Below are 21764 nucleotides of genomic sequence, written 5' to 3' on the forward strand. Positions count from 1 at the left end.
GTTATCTACAGATATCTTAGTGCCTAGTCTGAGTCCGGCATTTGTAGTCAAGAAACGAAGCAACATGTGCAGAAAAGAAATGTAATTAGGACTGTTAACCGTGTGTGTGCTTGTGTATGTTCATGTGTGCCTACTTTCCCCTCACCTGTCTCCCAGACTTCATTTGGTGACTGAAAACTAGTTAAATGACTTGGAGTTATAGGAAATTAAACACTAGTCTGGCTGGTGTTGCTTGGAGGTCGAGCACCGACCCGTGCACCAAGAGGTCGCCGATTCGGTTCCCAGTCAGGGCACATGCCCAGGTTGTGGGCCCGATCCCCAGTGGGGGGCATGCAGGAGGCGGCCAATCCATGTTCTCTCTCATCCATGTTTCTGTCTCTCTCTCTCTCCCTCTCCCTTCCTCTCTCTCTAAAATCAATAAAGAAAAAAAAAGTTACTATCTCAGGAGCTATACCAAAGGGAATAGAGAACGTGCACCAATACTGTGAAACAAATAATTAAGACCTAAGTTGGAATGTTTTGAAGAAAACCAACATAGAATTCTTGAATAATGGACTGAAAAGTCAGTTCCTGTGATTTTACCATAACCGAATTATTTAACATCAACGTTCTGTGAAATAGGTGAGATTCTTTAGAGCATGTATCAACATTTAATATATTTTTGAATAGATATCACAGGTTTAAAAATTATTAAATGATCTATCAGAGCTAATCCTCTGATTTCAAACAGCATAGTAATAGGTAATTTTTTAGGAACTGTGGGTCCACTCATATTTTCTGTCATTATTTACATCTTTTATCTGTGACCTGACTACTCACTCAACTCAATTTCATATTTGTAAATTTTCCTAGTTCACCTCAGGGACAGCTTGTTGGCAGTTTAAATGCTATCGATGTGCCCTGGCCGGTTTGGCTCAGAGGTTAGAGCGTCAACCCACAGACCAGAGAGTCCTGGGTTCAGTTCCCGCTAAAGACACGTACCTCAGCCCTGGCCGGTTTGGCTCAGCGGTTAGAGCGTCAGCCCACAGACCAGAGAGTCCTGGGTTCGGTTCCCGCTAAAGACACGTACCTCAGTTGCAGTTTATCCCCGGCCCCGTTTGGGGTTGTGTGGGTTGTAACCACTCAATGTGTCTCTCTCACATCAATGTTTCTCTCTCTTTCTTCCCCCCTCTCTCCCTCCTGCTCTATCTGAAGATAAATGCAAAAATGTCCTCGGGTGAGGATAAGGAAAAAAAATGCTATCGATGCCTAATGGTTATTTTGTTAACATAAAGTTTACCTTCAATAATATTATCTTAATGCTATAAGGATGATTTAATTTGTTTAAAACTGAACAGCTGTTTTTTAAGCTTTTATACAAATACTCTTTTGGCATGTCTAAACTGAGGAGTAGTAAGATTATGTTGTGAACCCAGAGAGAATTCACTTTATGCAGAAGTTTTCCAGTATTGTCTATAAAATGATCCCCACTAGAGAGAGAAATAACACCTTAAATATATTCTTATCGAACATGCCTTGTCTTACAGATAAGCTCAGTGAAGATGTTACGGCCCCGTCTCAACAGCATTCTTTTCAAGCTTACTTTTGAAGAACATGTAAACAACATCAGACCAAGCATCATAGCAGTAACTCTGGCTTGTGAAGAACTGAAGAAAAGCGAGAGCTTTAACAGACTCCTAGAGTTAGTTCTTTTGGTTGGCAACTACATGAACTCGGGCTCAAGAAATGCCCAGTCTTTGGGTTTTAGGATCAACTTCCTTTGTAAGGTAAGATAACATTTTTATGTATTTATTCCATTTCATAATACGAGCTCTCTAAGGGGGTTATTCTGAATAGCGATAGTATACAATCCAAAAAAGGTAGACCGTAAAAAGGGTGAGTTTTATGATCTGTGTATTATATCTCAATTAAAACAGATAAATAATTTCTCAATTGCAGTAAAATTTCAATGGGTGGGCAAATTCTTTTGCAGGATGACACTAAAATGTTTCTGAGCAAATATTACTAGAGTTTGTTGATCAAGAAAATTTGCTTTGATAATGTAGATGCAGTCTTGTATTTCAATCTCTTTGTACCTATATTATGCCTCTCCAAAAAGTATTTGAGGAGTGAAGTTCAGTGAGTAGCCAGAAATTTCTTCTTGAATGTGCTTTGCTTATTCTTCTCTAAGAAAATAATACTCTTTATCGTTGGATAGTGGTGCAGTACTAAGCTTATACTACGTATCTGCTGTGTTTACTAAAAGTTTTTAAAAATCAGGGAAAATTGTCTTATTCCTTGGATCAGGCCATTTTATAGTGTTATTTTTGAGATTTTAATTCTTGTGAAAAGTAAACAAAGAACCAGAGAAGCACAAGAGTGATTGTATAGGTCCTTTTCTAGGCTAGAACAAACTACCTTATTCAGAAAAGATCTGTCTGTTGCTGAGAGAAAGCTGAACAGACTGAGGTGAAGACCTGTAAGAAAGCGAGAGCTGAAAATAAATCTGAAAACAAGCAATCTATCTTTGACATCTCACCATTCTTTCACCTCTTTTTTCTCTCACATCTGAAAACATTGCAGAACTTTGGTTAGTTGCTGAAGTATATTATAACGAGAATCCCAGATCTAAGAATGAATATAAATTTCTTTTCTATTCATGCATTAAATAGATGTGCATTACATATACATGGACAGGCATTTTAATACGTATCAAAAATGATTTGCTTCTGGTGGTTCTAACTCAGACATAAAGAATAGCATTTGTAGATAATAGGATATATAATGGAATTCTATCTGTTTGCTCCTGATTTATTTTTGAGGGATATAAGGAAAGAGAGAAAGGAAGATATCCAGAATGCTAAATTTGTCAAAAAACATTTTTACTCCATCTTGTTGTGATATTAGGGGACATGTGAAATTCTTTTATAATGCCAGAGAGAATAAGGCAATGCTTCTAATAAACTAGAATAAGTTATAGCCAGATTTTTAGGGCAAAACTAAATATTTTAGACTTTTTCATTGTACTGCGTATCATATATTCATGATAAAAATCAGCTCGTCTGGCCGGTGTTGCTCAGTGGTTGAGTGTCGACCCATGTAACCAAGAGGTTCCCGGTCAGGGCACATGCCCAGGTTGTGGGCCCGATCCCCAGTGCGGGGCGTGCAGGAGGCGGCCAATCGATATTCTCTCTCATCGATGTTTCTCTCTCTCTTTCCTTCTCCCTTTCTCTTTCTCTAAAATCAATAAAGAAAAAATAAATTTTTTTGAAATCATCTCTTACCAAAATGAAACTTGGTTTAGAGTGTATGCTATATGTACAATGAAAGAATCTTAAAGTGTTAATGATTACAGAAATATCATAAATTAAAAGAAAATATCATTGGCAATTTGTATTATATACCTATTTCACATTTAATTCATGTAAAATGATATTTAAAACAAACTCTCCTAATTTGAATAAATGTACCTTTTTTGAAGTGTCTTAATTTCACACTATTCAAATTAATTACATGAACAGATTTTTTTTTTTTTGAAGCCAGCATGAATAAGTCATTTGTATACAGCAACTAAAGATGATATTAATCTCACAGAAGGATTTTCCAGTTACATTTTATATTTGGGAGAGAGGCTGCTTCCTGTCATCTACCTGTCAAATAAAAGTTCTCTTACACAGCGCTGTCCTGACGCCTATCGCTAGAGGTAGGCTCAGAGGACTCGGCACAGAGATTTTTGCCAACTTCAAATAAAATGAAAAACAACCTTGTGGGAAATACTATCATGTAGTAATAGGTGTTCTGAAAGAGAAAGAGGTGAATGTTATAAAATCTCTGCCCCTCACCCCCCCATTTTTCAGTAGCAGTTTTATCTTGTCATTAAGGAAGATAAACATCATATGTATGCATGATATTCCTATAATGTCTGGGATTAAAAGGATTCTGAGGAGATGTAGATGTCGAAAATGACAGAAATTTACCGAAGTACATAGAAATAGGTTAGGTTTGTAATCTGTCCGCAAATGAATTAACTGACTACTGATGTGTGAGTAGCTAGAATTGCTGTTACATTCCAGTTCTATTATAAAAGATTACGTGATCGGTTTTTCTTAGTGTTTTTTTTTTTTTTTTCTTTCCTTAAAAAATCGCTCAGGGAACTTTCTTTGTAGAGCACTGATTAAGCTTTAAATATGATACCATTCAACCACCTAAATTATTCTAATGACAATTTTCTTTCTCAGTGAATTTAAAACTGCAATCCAACGTTTTTCGCAAGAAGCTATAGAGTATGTTAAAATATTCACCTAGTTAAAAAGGAGCCATGGTATACGCAGTTAAACTTATTAACTGTATCTTGTAGGAAAGCCATATTAAAAATTCAAATGGTCCCAGTTGGCTCCTGTAATATTTGGGAAGAAAAGGAAAACAGATGGATTAACCTACATGTCAAATATCACTAAAGAGTATCATTACTATAAGTACTACCCTCACCACCACAAAATGCTTTGTTAATTTTCAGCAGTGAATTATCACTTTGTGAGGCACCAAACCAGGGTGCTGAACTGTAATAAAAATCATTTCCATGCAGATGAGTTCCCAGTGTCAGCTGGGCCTGTGCTCGCCTGTTGGTTATTAACATTCCAACCAATCGCAGTGTTGCAACACAGGGTCATTTGTTGTTTATGTTTTCAGTATATAATAACATATGTAATCTGCATACAGACAGAACATTGACAAATACTCAAACTCCCTAGGCACTCAGCTTTGTGGGTACTAGATCAGATACCCACTGATCTTTGTTTGCAAGCAACAGAAAGTGACTCTGCCTGACGTAAGCACACAGGAGCCGGCCAGTTGATGTTCTCTCTCAATGATGTTTCTGTCTCTCTCTCCCTCTCCCTTTCTCTCTTTCTAAAGATCAATAAAAGGAAAAAAAAAAAGAAAATATGTAATCCAAGAGACCATCTACAAAAGACCTAAGAAAACAGTCATACCAAAGCACTCTAAAAATTTCAGAATGTCTAATTTTTTTCAGCTGAAATCGTGGATTGTATTCATATAAACTGAGAATCTTAATATCAGAAGAGATCTGGTCTAGCCTCGTTAGTGTGCAGGAGAGAAAACTGATACTCAGAACAGTGAAATACTTTGGTTAGTGTATTGGTCAGCTCGGGTTGTCATAGCAACACTACAGGTTGGTGGCTTCAGCGACAGACATTTCCTTTCTCACAGTTTTAGAGACTGTGAGTGTAAGATCCAGGTGCTAGCCTAGGTGATTTTTGGTGAGGGCTCTCTTCCTGGCTTACAGACAGCTGCCTTCTTGCCTAGTTCTCATGCACCTTTTTTTCTCAGAGAGAGAGAGAGAGAGAACGAAAGAAAGAGAAGAGAGATCTGGACCTCCTCTTATGACACTAACCCTATCAGATTAGGCCCTGCTTATATGGCCTTATTTAACCTTATAATTGTCCTGGTCAGCCCAAGACTGAGGGCTTTCCTGAGTGGTGGAACTTTCAGTGCTAACCTGGGGACAGTCCCAGGCAAATCAGGACAGTTGGTCACGTTAGTTATGAAACTAGAATTTGGGCCCTGGCCTCCTAATTGCCTTCCATTTCCTTTTCTGTCCTTTTCAAACCTGTAACTGAAGCAGTTGGCCTTTGGCCTTTTTGTAATGTCTTTTGCTGCTCTTCTTTATCTGATTTTTGCCCTTTTGCTCTTTTTGCTTCTCAGTGCACATTGTGAGGACAATAATTATAGAACTGTCCACACTTTACTATAATTGTTTCATTTCTCTTTGTCTTCTAAGATTCAGAATTCGTGGAGTTTGGATGTGTATTTTATTCTACATTCTATCCCCAGAGTCAGTTGTATATGACGTCTTAGATCAATTACCATCGAATGAAAACCAGGCAGTTTGATTAAATAAAGGATTTGTTGTGAATGTTGAGAATAAGTGTTGATTTTTTTAAAGTGAGAAAATTTAGGACCTGTCAGATATAAAGGGTATGTTTTTTTGTTTTTTTTTTTTTTACCAGCAAAACTATTGACTATATAATTGAAACACTGTGCTATGATTTATTTGTAAAAACATAAAATGTATCATTTGCTATAAATGTGAACCAGCAATTCACCCATTTTGAAGAACAGAAAACTGAAGCCCAGTGAGGTTATGTGATTTTTCAATATTAAAAGGCTAGTAAGTGTTCATACCCTGGCCAGTTTGGCTCAGCAGATAGAGCGTTGGCCCACAAACCGGGGGGAACTGGGTTCAATTTCCAGTCGGGCGCATGTACCTGGGTTGCAGGTTTGATCCCCAGCCCTGGTTGGGGTGCATACAGGAAGCAACTAATCGATGTGCCTCTCTCACATTGATGTATCTCTTTCTTTCCCCTTCCCTCCTTCCCTCCCTTCCTTCCACTCTCTAAAAACCAGTGGAAAAAATAACTCAGGTGAGGATTAAAAAAAGAAATTAAAAAGCTAGTAAATGTTCAAAGTCAGGATTAAATCTAGATTTTCTGCATCCAAATCCTTGCAGCAAACTGCCTATCATTGCACTAAAACGGAGTGCTTGCTTGTAGTAGTTCATTTCCAGGAAGCATTACAGAACCAACTGCTACTTGCTGTGTTCTGAAAATGGGAAAAATCAAATGTGGATTTTCCTGACTCTGGTAGCTTGTAAAATGAGCAATCTCTTTCTCTTTCTCTCTCTCTCTTTCTCTTTCTCTCTCTCTCTATTCAAATGGAATTGGAAGTAATTGTAGGTATATTAATAGAAAGTTTCTCTTCCCTGAATAGATGTTAATGTTTCCAGGCAGTACAGCCTGTATATTTGTAATAAAAAACAGCACAGAATCATCTGAATCGTTGTAGAGCTATCACTTGGCGTTATGCATATGTGCTCCCAGAGTATATAGTTTTGTGTAGGGAAGGTTGGCTGCTGCTCTCGTATTTCACAAGGAGGATCTGCTCTCCAGAGACATGGCTTACCCAGGACCACTCAGTGTCAGAGGCAGAGTGGAATCCAACTTTTCCCGGGACTCAAGTTATTTCAGTGGCTCCAGCTAGTTTTAGAATCCGATGGTCTCTTTTGGTTCACTGACATATGTTTTTTCCTATCAGACAGTGTTTAGTATTATTTCAATTTGGGGGCAATGTGGTTGATCATTGGCTGAGACGAAAATTGTTTCGAGGGATGTAATTTGTCTTGGAAAGATTCTGTGTAAGGGAAGATTAGACTGTCGAGTATGGGTTGAATGGAATGTTCATCCTCTTTCCAAACTTCCTTTGTTCTCTCTCTAGGTCTTTTTTATTTTTTCTTTATTGATTTCAGGGAGAGAGGAAGGGAGAGGGAGAGAGAGAGAGAAACATCGATGAGAGAGAGCATCGATTGGCTGCCTCCTGCATGCCCCCCACTGGGGATTGGGCCCACAACCGGGGCATGTGCCCTGACCGGGAATTGAACCGGCGACCTCTTGGTGCCTGGGTTGATGCTCCACCACTGAGCCACACCGGCCAGACTCTCTGGGTCTTTTAAAGTTTCCTTCCTGTGGGGTGTTTGCAGGAGAGTTTTCAGTTGGTAATCTCTCTGATTCACTGGTTGTAATCAGTGATGTAAGATCTCATTCCACAGCAAAATGCACAGGAGCTCAGCCATGGTACTTTGCATTTAAAATGGCATCATATAATATAGTGACACACCGTACCATTTATTCATAACTCATGACCAGTAGACACAAACCTTTCAAGTGAAGGGTTTGTCTGGGCCTCATTATATTATACCGAAACCAGAACATTCACCATCTTGTGACCTCTGCAATAACTAAGCACCCTAGAATGACATCAGGACAGGATATCATTCTTAATTTTAAATGGTTTCCTTTGTTCAACCTATTTGATGGTTGACCTTTATTTAAGACCATTGTGTTTTATTGTATTGTGCTTAATGGGCTCTCATCATTGAGAGTCACTGAATAGTTTCTGGAGCTTAAAGATGAATGTCACACCACTGTGGTACTGTGCCACTGGTGACATTTTAGATTCCGTTTCTATAATTGTGTCATGGGGTTATTGTTCCCCGCAGTTCTTCATGTAAATCAATATACCCGAATTTGTAATTTGCAAACAGCAAGCATCAATATTCCTTGAGTCAATAAGTCCGGGAGTTTTAAAATTTATTCAACACTAAATTAATTTTTTAAAGAAACAATTCTCTGTAAGATCTTTTAATTCCCATATGTTGCTCGTTATAGATGCTAGAGCGCATATGATGAATCAGGGCATGTGGACTTGTGCATCCAGGCAAATGTTATAACTGAAAGATTGCTTCGGTCATCGCATTGCTCCAGTAACCAAGAGGCTTGGATGCCAGCCTGGAGAGCCGGTCCAAAGTTCTCACCTTCAGCGCCTTTCATGTCGCTTAAAATCTGAACAAAACGCAGGCTTCTTCTGATTTTCATTTCCTTCTTTAAAACTGCAGACATCGCTCTGGCCGGTTTGGCTCAGCGGTTAGAGCATCGGCCTGCGGTCCAGAGAGACCCGGGTTTGGTTCCCGCTAAGGGCACGTACCTCAGTTGCAGTTTGTCCCCGGCCCTGGTTAGTTGTGCGGGAGGCAGCCACTCGATGTGGCCTGTTCACATCGATGTTTCTCTCTCTCTCTCTATTCCTCTCTCTCCCACCCACTCTATCTGAACAAAAAATGGAAAAATGTCCTCGGGTGAGGATAAAAAACAAAACAAAACAAGTGCAGACCTCACCCTGGCCAGTTTAGTTCAGTGGTTAGAGCGTCGGCCCATGGACCAATGAGTCGCGGGTTCGATTCCGGTCAAGGGCACATACCTCCATTGCGGTTTGTCCCTGGCCCTGAGCAGGTCCTGTGGGAGGCAGCCAGTCAATGTGGCTCTATCACATTGATGTTTCTCTCTCTCTCTCTCTCTCCCTGTCCCTCCCTCCCTCCCACTTTATCTAATGATAAATAGAAAAATGTCCTCGGGTGAGGAATAAAAAAACAAACAGACAAACAAAAAAAGTGCAGCCCTCTGAGCAGGCAGACAGCTCTGGTGGTGGGGGTGTTCAGGGGGGTGGAAGGATTGAGTGAAAAAGGAAAAAAAATAGAATTCATGGACATGGACAACAGTGTGGTGATGGCAGGGGCAGGGAGAGAGGGGTGGCGGAGGTAGAAGAGGGCATAGAGGGGATAAATGGTGATGGAAAAAATAAAATAAAATAAATTTTTTTTTTTTTTAAGTCCAGCCCTGTACAAGTTGAAAATTTACGATTATGGCTTCCTGAGTTCATAATCCTGTGAACACACTACCACCTGCTTTGTCATAGAGTTAGAAAGTGAGCTCTTGCCCAGCCAGTGTGGCTCAGTGGTTGAGCGTCGACCCATGCACCAAGAGGCTGCTGGTTCGATTCCCGGTCAGGGCACATGCCCAGGTTGTGGGCCTGATCCCCAGTGGGGAGCATGCAGGAGGCGGCCAATCGATGTTCTCTCTCATCAATGTTTCTCTCTCTCCTTCTCCCTTCCTCTCTCTCTAAAATCAATAAAGAAAAAAAAAAAGAAAAAGAAAACCAGCTCTTTTTCTACTACTAGGTTGGAGGGTACTTGTTTCTCTATCTGCGTTTGTACTATAGTTATCAGCACATCCAGATTGACTCCTTAGCCCTGGCCGGTTTGGCTCAGCGGTTAGAGCGTCCGCCTGTGGTCCAGAGAGACCCGGGTTCGGTTCCCGCTAAGGGCATGTACCTCGGTTGCAGTTTGTCCCCGGCCCTGGTTGGTCGTGCGGGTGGCAGCCACTCGATGTGTCCCCTTCACATCGATGTTTCTCTCTCTCTCTCTCTCTTCCTCTCTCTCCCTCCCACTCTATCTGAACAAAAAATGGAAAAATGTCCTCGGGTGAGGATAAAAAAAAAGATGTGTCAGATTGACTCCTTAAATAGGAAGAAAACATATGAAAGTCTTGTGTGTTTTTGTCTTTAGAACTGCTTTCTTCCCGGTTAGTTCTCTCCTTTTTTCCAAATGGTCACACCATTTTCTAGATTTGTGTTAATGTGGAGATACATTCTATCTTTCTCATTCTCTGGAATAAGAGATGGAAGAAAAGATCAACTGGCGTGTTAGTAGGCTAAAACTATATGATCAGTGTTGCCCACAGTAATTAACCAGTTTCATAGATGTACTTCAGATTTGGTATAGTTATGAGAGAGTATGTCTATCAGAATTAGTTTTTTTAAAACCTGAGTTCTGGTTAAAAGAAACAAATTCACACCTTTACTGTCCTACTTGCCTCTAAAAATACCAACATCCCATGAGCTTATTTAAAGATTTTTCCTCTAAGTTGAAATATTCATTAATTTATATTCATTGGTGCAAATTAGTCAGCTAATACTTTAAATGTAACACTTGTTTGTTTTCTCAGAATTTGATTACATCTGTTTAGATATTATCACATTTACAACACCATAGGTTGTGTGAAAACTTCATTATACCCCCGATTTTCAGTTTATTAAATTCTCTGGAGAACAGTAGTTTGTAAATGTAATTTGTCTGATGCAGACTTGATTAGTATTCCTTGTCAATACTGACTGCTGTGGAGACATTTTTTTCCTCTCAACATTTTTTTCTATTTTACTTATGTATGTGAAAATGTTCTGTCCTCTAAACACACACACATACACACACACACACACACACACACACACACACACACACCCCATGCCCTTAACGGTGATTATTAATATTGCGAAGCCTATGCTGCTGTCCTTGGCACTAACTGTGTTACAGTTAAAGGTGCTTCCCATATGCCCGGAGAACTTGCTCTGACGGGTAATATGAATATATATAGTACATACTTCCCTTGTGTACTAGCTCTGCCTGGTTTTTGTCCTCCCATGTTCAAACACATGACCTTTTTGATGTAAAGACATTCTAGTTTTTAAAAGTTTTACATTAGGCCCTGGCCAGTTTGGCTCAGCAGTTAGAGCGTCGGCCTGCGGTCCGGAGAGACCCGGGTTCGGTTCCCGCTAAGGGCATGTACCTCGGTTGCAGTTTGTCCCCGGCCCTGGTTGGTCGTGCGGGTGGCAGCCATTCAATGTGTCCCTTCACGTCGATGTTTCTCTCTCTCTCTCCCTTCCTCTCTCTCCCTCCCACTCTATCTGTACAAAAAATGGAAAAAAATATCCTCGGGTGAGGATAAAAGTTTTACATTAGGGAAAGGACCAAGGAAAAGGAATTGAAAGCGAGACCAAGCCAGAAAATGGTGTGTATGTGTGTGTGTGTGCATGTCTGCATGTGTGTTTATGTATATATAGAGAGACACATACACAGAGACTGAGAGATAAAACAAAAGCGAAAAAGAATGAAAGAGTAAGAAATAACCATGAATGATTTTCAGAACTGGATGATCAGAGAGAAAGAGGATTGGATTAAATATTTCTTCTTTTTTTTTTTTTTTAATCCTCACCCAAGGACATTTTTCCATTTTTTGCACAGATAGAGTGGGAGGGAGAGAGAGGGAGAGAGAGAGAGGGAAACATCGATGTGAAAGGGACACATCGAGTGGCTGCCACCCGCACGACCAACCAGGGCCGGGGACAAACTGCAACCGAGGTACATGCCCTTAGCGGGAACCGAACCCGGGTCTCTCCGGACCGCAGGTGGATGCTCTAACCGCTGAGCCAAACCAGCCAGGGCTAAATATTTCTTCTTATACATACATTGATAAACTTGGGAAAAGCAGTTAAAAAATCAAAGTAGGAGTTGCCAAATTATATTTCTTATCTTCTAACTATAATAATTATTAAAAAGCCAGCAATATATATTTTGATATAAAATTCTAGTGAGGGGTTGATTTATGACTTATTAAATACAGTTGCATTTCAAGGAAACAAAAAGGATGAATACATCTGTATTTTATTGCATTTTAAAAAATGTTATGCTCATACTGCTATAAGAAACACAAGTTAAGCCCTGGCATGTATGGCTTAGTTGGTTAGGCCTTGTCCCATGCACTGGAAGGTCACCTGTTCGATTCCCAGTCTGGGTTTCAGGCTTGATCCCTGGAAGGGGGTGTTCAGGAGGCAGGACATGGAGGTCTGGCTTCTATGTTGTTGTTTCTCTCTCTCTCCCTCTCCCTTCCTCTTTCTCAAAAAGTCTTTTTAAAAACCACACAAAAGTTCAGCTGGTGTGGCTCAGTGGTTGAGCGTCGACCCATGCACCAAGAGGTCACCGGTTCGATTCCCGCTCAGGGCACATGCCCAGGGTGTGGGCCAAATCCCCAGTGGGGGGCGTGCAGGAGGCGGCCAATCCATGTTCTCTCTCATCGATGTTTCTGTCTTTCTCTCCCTCCCACTTCCTCTCTCTGTAAAATCAGTAAAGGAAAAAAAATTAAAAAAACAAATATCAAAAAACCCACAACTTAACACTGTACCATAACTATACTTGTCAGGGTCACTGTGATTAAAAAGTGGATAAATGAACAGTTCTGTTGTGTGGTATGGCTAGGAGATATGAATGATCCTTTAATTTACAAAAAAAAAACCTTTTTTTGTTTATTTTTTTTTAAATGATTTGATGACTTTATTCTTGAGGTATCTTTTTCTTTTTGGTTAATCCTCACCTGAGGATATTTTTCCATTTAGTTTTAGATAGAGTGGCAGGGAGGAAAAGAGAGAGAGAGAGAAACATTGATGTGAGAGAGCCTATCAGTTGGTTGCCTCCTGTACAACCCTGGGGTGAAGGAATCGAACCTGCAACTCAGACATGTGCCCTTGATTGGAATCGAACCCTTGACCCTTTAGTCTGAGGGCCTACGCTCTAACTGCTGAGCCAAACCGGCCAGGGCTTTTTTGTTTCTTGATGAGTTCCCCATATATCAGGGGTGGCAATAAACAATCCAGCACTGGAGCAGACAAAAAAAAAAAAAGATGATTTATGGGACTAGCTGTAGGTCTTTCTTGGTTCGCCACAAAGACTGTTTCCGGAGAGGATTTAAATGAACCCAGCTGGCTTAGTGTTCTGTGAATTGCTGTAGTCATTTTCTGAGTTTAATCTTATGGCTGATTTTGTAATTCTCACAGTGGGGGAAAGTTGACAACATGAACAGCATTTAGTGAATATAATTAGTAAGTTTGGAAACAAATGCCTTTTTACTCTATGAAAGCTCTGCTTGAAGAGGATTTCGACCCTGTATGAGACTGTTGTTCAAAAACGTGGCTACTGTGACTGATCGTCTTACAGACCAACCCTCCCATCACAGGAGGCCATCCTAGTGAAGGTGTGGTATACCTTCAAGAAGGGGGACTTACAGCCATGGAAGGGGGTTTATAATGCAGCAGTTAATACAGTTAATATTGAAATACAGCACTGAACATCCAGTTATCTCTGTGACGATTTGAGAGAACCTAAGAACTTTTTTTTTTCTTTATTGATTTTAGAGAGAGGAGGAAGGGAGAGGGAGAGAGAGATAGAAACATAGATGAGAGAGAACATCGAGTGGCCGCCTCCTGCATGCCCCCCACTGGGGATCGGGCCCACAACCTGGGCATGTGCCCTGACCGGGAATCGAACCGGCGACCTCTTGGTGCACGGGTTGACTCTCAACCACTGAGCCATACCGGCCGGGCAGAACTTTTTATGTTCAAATGACCCTTGAACAATGTGTGTGTGGCGGGGGGTGGTGCAGATACTTTTACAGTAGAAAATTCAACTATACCTTTTGGGTCTTTTTTTTTTTTTTTTTGTGGTAAATGCCCCTAGCAGGAATCGAACCCAGGACTCTCTGGTCCACAGGCCAACGCTCAACCACTGAGCCAAACTGTCCAGGGCCTACCTTTTGGGTCTTAAGTCAGCCCTTAGCATCCATGGATTCAACCAACTACGTTTCGAAAACTATTATTGATCTGCGGTTGGGAGAGCGCGGTTAGGGCCCCACTGTATGTATTGGAAAACATCTGCGTCTAGGTGGACCCACACAGTTCAAACCCATGTTGTTCAAAGGTCAACTGTACATATAAATACTTTTTAGCTAGTCATCAGGCTGGGCCGTATTTATTGAGCGCTTACTTTCTGTGGAACCCTGTGGTAGATACTTTGCAGGAATAAAGAGACATAAAATAAATATCTCCAGTCCTTGAGGGTCTTAGCGACGATAAATGGTGATGGACGGAGCCTTACCTGGGGGTGGAGAACACACCGTACAGCGTACAGATGATGTTGTAGAAGTGTGCACCTGAAACATGCAGGATTTCGTTAACCAGTGTCACCCCCAGAAATTCAAGGAAACAATACAATAGGCAAATACCAAATGGGATATGACAGTGCATGTATTAGTCGAGAATCCATGGCAAATAAATGCCTGTAAAGAAGATCAAAGAATGGTCTACAGTTTGAATAGAATTTTTCAAGTTCTAGGCCACAAAAAACAAAAAAAAGAAACACAAGAAATGGAGGGAAATAGGGGGAGTGAGGCAGGGGTTTGGGGTGTGGTGATAGCATGTATGTATGTATTTATTTTATCCTCACCCAAGGACATTTTTGCATTTATCTTCAGATAGAGTGGGAGGGAGTCAGGGGAAAAAGAGAGAGAGAGAAACATCAATGTGAGAGAGACGCATCAACTGGCTGCCACCCACACGACCCCAACCGGGCTTGGGACAAACTGCAACTGAGGTACGTGCCCTTAGTGGGAACCGAACCCGGGACTCTCTGACTTTTGTCATGGGTTAAGCACAAAGCCATGCTGTTTTTAAAAAATCTGCATTCTCAGGATACTCTCTTCCCTTTTTATGCTAAAATAAAGTATCTTTAGAACTGCTTCTCACCATTGTCAGTTTGGCACAGTGGTTAGAGCGCCGGCCCGCGGATCAGAGAGACCCGGGTTCGGTTCCTGCTAAGGGCACGTACCTCGGTTGCAGTTTGTCCCTGGCCCCGGTTGGGGTCGTGTGGGTGGCAATTAGTTGATGCGTCTCTCTCACATTGATGTTTCTCTCTCTCTTTTTCCCCCTCACTCCCTCCTGCTCTATCTGAAGATAAATGCAAAAAAAAAAAAAGAAACAAACAAAAACCTGCTGCTCATAAGTTTCTACCTACTTTGTACTATAATGAAATGGTATTATTTTTTTAAATTTGGACTGGATTACTCCATACCTATTCAAAAATGGCAAGATAATGGCACTCCTGTGACTGTTGTATGTTTAGACTCTTCCTGATTCACTAATTGGGCAAAACAAATCATATAATATTTCCTTTAGTAACAGAATATCATGAGATGATACAGCTAAGTTAAACAAAAATGTAGAAAGTCACTGTTTAATGCTCTGTGTGAGGAGGGGTCACAACTTGCTACAAGGAAATAGAAGCTATTCAGAGGCTGTTCAGAGAATGGAATTCAGTTTTAAAATTCAAGCAAATATCTTTTTTTCTAAAGACATGTTTATTTACTTTATTTTAGAGAGAGAGGAAGGGAAAAGGAGACAGAGATAGAAACATTGATGAGAGAGAACACAGATTGGCCGCCTCCTGCACGCCCCCCACTGGGGATCGGGCCCACAACCTGGGCATGTGCCCTGACCGGGAATCGAACCGGGGACCTCTTGGTGCATGGGTCGACGCTCAACCACTGAGCCACACTGGCCAGGTTAGATACTTATCTTAAAAGAGAATAATTTACGTGGAAGCCTGTGCTGAGGAAAGTGGGAAAGCATTTGGGGAGAGATGTGGCAGCGAAGTGCCAAGGATTTTCCATCAGTCACAGCCTGGTCCCTTCACATCCCTCTTTGTTTCCAAATTTCAGGCTTCAGGAAGTCAGTGACAGTCCAGGGTAGTCATCAACTCCTGAAAGCATCTCCTTAGGGCTTTGTTGTGTTGTCACTAGTGCAGAAGTCAAATGTGTCACAACCAAGAGAGATTTGAAATTAACCTGTAATTTTTAGAAGTGACTTTACCAAAGTAGAACTGACATAATCAAATGTAGTCACTTTTAGGGGTACAGTGTGATGAGTGTTGATATTTGTATAAAGTTGTGTAGCCTTCACCACAGTCAGGGTACGGAACAGTGCCATCAACCTGTGCGCTTTCCTCATGGCCCTTTGCAGTCAGTCCCCACTTCCAGCTCTAGGAAACAACTCATTTCCTTTCTATTAGTATAGTTTTGCCTTTTTTCTAGGATTTCATATGACTGGAATCATCGAGTAATGCTGTCTTTTGTGTTACTTTGTGCTTGGTGTGTGCTTGGTGTGCCTTTCAATTAGCATAATGTGGCATCTATCAGTAGCTCCTTTTTAGTGCTGTATAATATTCCATTGTATGGATGTATCATATTGGTTTCCAGTCATCAGTTGATGGACATTTGAGTTCTTTCTACTCATTGGCTATTACAAATAATGCTACTACTAATATTCATATACAAGACATAAGTTCCATTTATCTTGGATAAATACACAGGAGTGGGACTGCGGGGTCATATGGAAAGTAGAGGTTTAATTTTAAAAGGTACCATTTTCCAAAGTGTCTGTACCATTTTTTATTCAGACCTATGATAAATGAAATTAAACCACAATGAGACATCATTTTATACTCATGAGATTGGCAAATTTTTAAAAATCTGATAATATCAGGTATGAGTGAGAATATGTTTTGAAGGGGACTGCTGGTGAGAATGTATCTTCGTGCCTGTATTTTGGAAGATACTTTGGTCGCTGTGTAGAAATGTTCAATATACAATCTCCAAAAATACCTCTCCTCGTATATCCTCCAGATAAACTCTTACGTAAGGACTCTGGAGACATGTACAAGAATGACCACAGCCTCAAAGGATACTGTCAACAGGCTAAAAAGACAACCCACAGAATGGGTGAAAATATTTGTAAATCATTTATGAATCTTGGAAGACATTATGCGAAGTGAATAGGCCAGACATAGAAGGGCAAATATTGTATGATCCCACTTATATGAGTTACATTTAACAGTCAAATCCATAAAGAGCAGGAATAGAGTAGTGGTTGCCAGGGCCTGGGGGCAGGTGTGTGTGGAGAGATGGAGAGATGGAGAGTTAGTGTCTAACGTGTACAGTTTCAGTTGGGGGTGATGAAAAAGTTCTCGAGATGTATAGTAGTGATGGTTGCACAACATGTGAATGTACTTAATGCCACTTAACTGTACACTTAAAATGGTTAAAATGCTAAATTTTATGTGTATTTTACTATAATAAAAGAATGTTTATGGTAGCATTATCTGTAATAGTGCCAAGTAATAATGAACCCCCGCCCCAAATGGAAACCATATAACGGAAATGTTCAGCAGAATATAACTAAAATGATTTATATCCGTATGGTGGAATAGTACTCAGCAGTACAAATGAATGAACAGAAATAGCTACAAACATTAGCAGAGTTATGTAACTCGCCCCTGAAGAGCTGCCCCTCAGTGCTAAATTCTAAATTATGCTTTACCAAATATTACATGTCTTAGAATTTCAGAGTTCTTAAATAGCTAATACCACTAATGCTGAACCACCAGATGCAATTGATTTCCAGTATATATACCTAGAGAGATCAGGTCTCACACTCTTTTGGTGGTGGTGATCATCTTTAAAGCTATATCCAGAGAAAAAAAAACAAACAAAATAAAACCATCAAAAAACGATTCCACCCACTCTCTCAAACCTCATACATATAAAACAGTTTTGTTAAGTAAAATACTCATGACAATAAAAAAGTTTCAGTTAATGCTTACACCATTTCTGAGAAGAAACCACTTAACACCTTAGAGATATTCATGCTTGCAAACTATTTCTGTATCAATTTAAAATAATTTGATTTTTGTTACAACTATTCTCAGAGGAGCCTCTATTTGGTAAGCCTACCATAGGCAGGTTGATTAACTAAGAGCACTTTAAAGTACTAGTCCAGCTTTTCCTTTTAAAGTATAGACATAATTCATTAATTCTCTCTGGCCTTGCCTAAAATAAGTACAAATGACTGTTGATTTGCCACTGGGTCTGGCTATCGCAGGCTAATGCATATATGCAGGGCATTCTCCTTGAGTAAGTGGAGCTTAGAAGGGAAAATGCTGAGAGGTGGAGCAGGAAGAGCAGAAAAGCAAAACTTGTCTTCTCTGGGAGACTACCTTCCTGAGTGCCCTGCCGGCCTGAAGGCGACGGTGGAGATGAATCCTTATGCTATTTACTGTTGTCATGGTTTCAAGTTTACGCTCTCCTTTCACAGATTGCTGCCATAAATTAAGCTAACAAGTGTAAAAATCTTAAAGTGCTTGACTTTTACACAATTGATATCATCTGTTCCCTTTTTGTTGGAAATCCCATTATAATACCGACACCAAGAGTATAAAACAGGGACGATCAAGCCTACAGAAAGAAGTAAGACATTTTTCCACTGTAAATTACGTTTGGCTGAATTAGTGTCAGCCCTGGTCATGTAGAGCCCAGAAAACCATTTTTGGTGACAGATTTAGAAATAAAACCAGGAAAGCATGTATTAAACCTGGCTGGTCGTAGCTACAGAGCTAATGTCTTTATGGTAATTGCAATCCTTAAAAATGCATTATCTTTTTCAATGTTATTGCAGTGTGTGGTGGTGTTGAAGAAAGCAATAATTTGTAAACAACCCTTGGCAGAGAGCACAGAACTTCATTTTGTTTAAATAAAGGAGATTAACATTAGAATGCATGTGCTGTATCAAGACTGGCAAGCAGTAGTAGTTGTTTTGGTATATGCACTGGAGCATTCATGATTGCTTAAATATTAACTGTTCCATGAATATACAAATATAATAGAAAAGAAGCCATGATTAGGGAAAATTTTTACTAGAAAGAAATGAAATTGAATTATCTGATCGTATTGGTAGTTTAGATGGGCTTGTTCCAATGACTCAACCAGATTCCTTCAGTGCATTTCACCCCCTTCTTTCTTCCCAACGCCAGTCCGAGGTAAGTGTATGTTACGTAGTATTGCTGTCTGTCCGGCTCTCCTTGACACACAGGGATTAGGCCGTTCCATTTCTTCCTGAGTACAGGATCTGTTGATAAGTGTGCTGAGTTTCACGTGGCCATTTGTATAAAGACCAAGGGGAGGAAAAGAGAGGATGGTGTCTGAAGGCCTTTCTTCAGATGCAATCTCTCTGCGTGGACTTTTACCTCGCATTAAAAGTTTCATACACTTGAAAGAAAAACCTGCTTAAATGTGTCCCGAAGCTTTTCCTTTCGTAATAGCCACACTGCTTTACTACTTCATCTCTTTCATTCTTTATGTGCAAATCCGGTTCAGCTCTGATGAAGGCTCCATGCGCAAGAAAGCCTGGTGCTCCTCCTGCACCTTCCTGCCTCTTTCTGAAAGGGGACATTTTTCCTCCAGCTGCCTGCTTCTGCGGCCTTTGCTCATGCTGATGATTCTCTGCGCGCTCTGCCTGTCGGGTGTAGGATTTCTGTAGGTCGGGCTAAGGTCTGCGGCTTTGTTCCGCTGTAATGTATGGCAGGTAATGCACGCAAACATTCTCCCTCTTGACCTTCAACCCATGTGGGGTCACCAACACGGGAAACAGGAAACGCGGTATTAGGCGCAGCGCCTAGGTCAGGGATAGGGGTGCTGCTTCCTCTTTTTACCATCTTTTTCTTTACCTTCATTCACCCACTGTGTTCCGATTGCTGCGCATTCCTAGGAATAAACTCTGTCTGGCAGGTGGCTTGAGGCGCCTGGCTCCTTAAAGCCAGGACCCTTTAGCCCTGAAGTTAGGAGAGGTGAAATGCATTTGCAATGCAAGGTTTTTATGGAAAGCCTTACAACCTGATGTCTGCAACAAAAATGTGATATCCTCACTCAAAATTCTTGAGTAAATATTTAACCAACAATTCCGATTTGCCAACAACGAGGTAGTCTGTAGCTTGAGTTTGAGTTGAAAAGCATGAATGATCTTCTGGGTTATCTAGTTCATCACTCTAGTAATACATAGTAGACAAGACACACTACAGCATCACCTAAGTGTATTTCCAATAGTTTTAGGTGAAGGATGAGGGACAGTTTGAAGACTTATGGACAGCCCTGGCCGGTGTGGATCAGCGGTTGGAACATCGGCCCATGGACCAGAGAGTCCCGGGTTCGGTTCCCGCTAAGGGCACGTACCTTGGTTGCAGTTTGTCCCCGGCCCTGGTTGGGGTCATGTGGGTGGCAGCCACTCGATGTGTCTCTCCCACATCGATGTTTCTCTCTCTCTTCCTCCCTCTTTCCCTCCTGCTGTATCTCAAGATAAATGCAAAAATGTCCTCGGGTGAGAATAAAAAAAAAGAAAAAGAAGACTTATGGATAATGTATCTTCAATCATGGAGCATATTGTTTCAGTCACCCACTCTTGGATAAATAAGCACATGGTAAATTATGATACAAATCAGCCTCATTTTCATGTAAATTAATTAAGAACATTCACAGTGACTCTGTCCTTCAGATGGCACGAATTGCCGGACAGTTCGTCTCTGGCTCTAAATTGACCCTGAGCCTTGAAATGATGTTGACACTTGGACTTGTCATATGTAAAAGGAATTAAGAGAGGGCCCGGGCAAGCTGTGGGAAGTTGCGGAGCATCTTCTTGCCTGGAAATGTCCCTCAGGGAAGTCCAGTGGTTCTCAAAATTTGGGATGCATCAGAATCACTCGAGGTGATACCAGAATATTTTTTTCCAGTATGTTGAAACACAGGTTCATGAACATAATGAACATAACAGTCTGAGGAACAGGGTAGACCCAGAGACGTGGACGTAGGGTACAGATTGACAACCCTTAGAGGAGGGGGGGTAGTGGGGGATGGGAAAAGATAAACCACAGAACTTACATGCATGTACGCATAACCGATGGACACGGACAACAAAGCCAGGGTCGGGGCAGGGGGATGGGGAGGAGGGTGTCAATAGAGATAAAAAGGAGAAACATCTGTAACAAAAATAAATTAATTAAAAAATAAAAATAAAAAGGGAAATAAACAAAACAACACGGGTTCAGGGACACTACCCACAGAGTTTCTGATTTAATATTCGGCCCCAAAATGTGCAATTCCAGCAAGGTCTCAGGTGCTATGATACTGCCGGCTCACGGACCATGGTGTGAGAAGCAGTGAGGTCGCCCCGGCCCATGCAGGCCCCTTCCCCGTGATTTGTAACTCTCAGTTCCCACTGCTTCACCCCCCAGGCTTCATTATGCCGAACTTATTCAGTAGAAATAATGAGAGTAACTTTTGTCACTAGCCTCACTACTTTCCAGCTGTTGGCTCTGCTGCCCCCTCTAAGTATTACCTAGTTATTGTCCACAGTCAGGATTTTAGGTAAATTAACTTACGCGTTACCTCCTCTTCCTGGCTATCCGTTCTCTTGCATTTTGCACCCCAGCCCTGGATTAAAGCTGTGCTCGGAGGTCACTGGAAATTTCTCTCGTCATCAAATTGGTCCTAATCATCTTTGACCTCTTTCGTACATTTACTCATTTAATGGACATTGACTGACCAGAAATTGATACAGTTCTCATTTTTAAGGAGTTCCCAATCTGGAAGGTGAGACTGATTGTGTAAACACAATTACGTATTGTGAGGCGAATGCTGTAACTGGAGCGTATATCCATCACCGTGGGAAAACACAGTCAGAATGGATTCATTCTGTTCAGGGAGCTTGAGAAAGGCTCAGTAGCACCGCTCTAAACCCCTTCCCCACTTCACACACCTTCTTCATCGGCCATGGCATTTAATTCAGTCCATTATCTGTTAAACACCCAGCGTACCTAAGTTAACAGGCTGTGTTCT

At 41.0% G+C, this 21764-nt stretch overlaps 1 protein-coding gene across 1 annotated transcript in view; it reads left to right on the top strand.

The window, feature by feature from the left end:
• The window catches only part of DIAPH2 (diaphanous related formin 2), a 924489-nt gene that overhangs the window by 444637 nt on the left and 458088 nt on the right, over positions 1-21764 (top strand). Inside the window, exon 21 of the mRNA XM_036270453.1 lies at positions 1527-1766. Coding sequence (XP_036126346.1) covers positions 1527-1766 — 240 coding nt within the window. The remainder of the gene's footprint in view (positions 1-1526; positions 1767-21764) is intronic.

Source organism: Molossus molossus, unplaced genomic scaffold, assembly GCF_014108415.1.
Source record: "Molossus molossus isolate mMolMol1 unplaced genomic scaffold, mMolMol1.p scaffold_m16_p_2, whole genome shotgun sequence".
Lineage (NCBI taxonomy): Eukaryota > Metazoa > Chordata > Mammalia > Chiroptera > Molossidae > Molossus > Molossus molossus.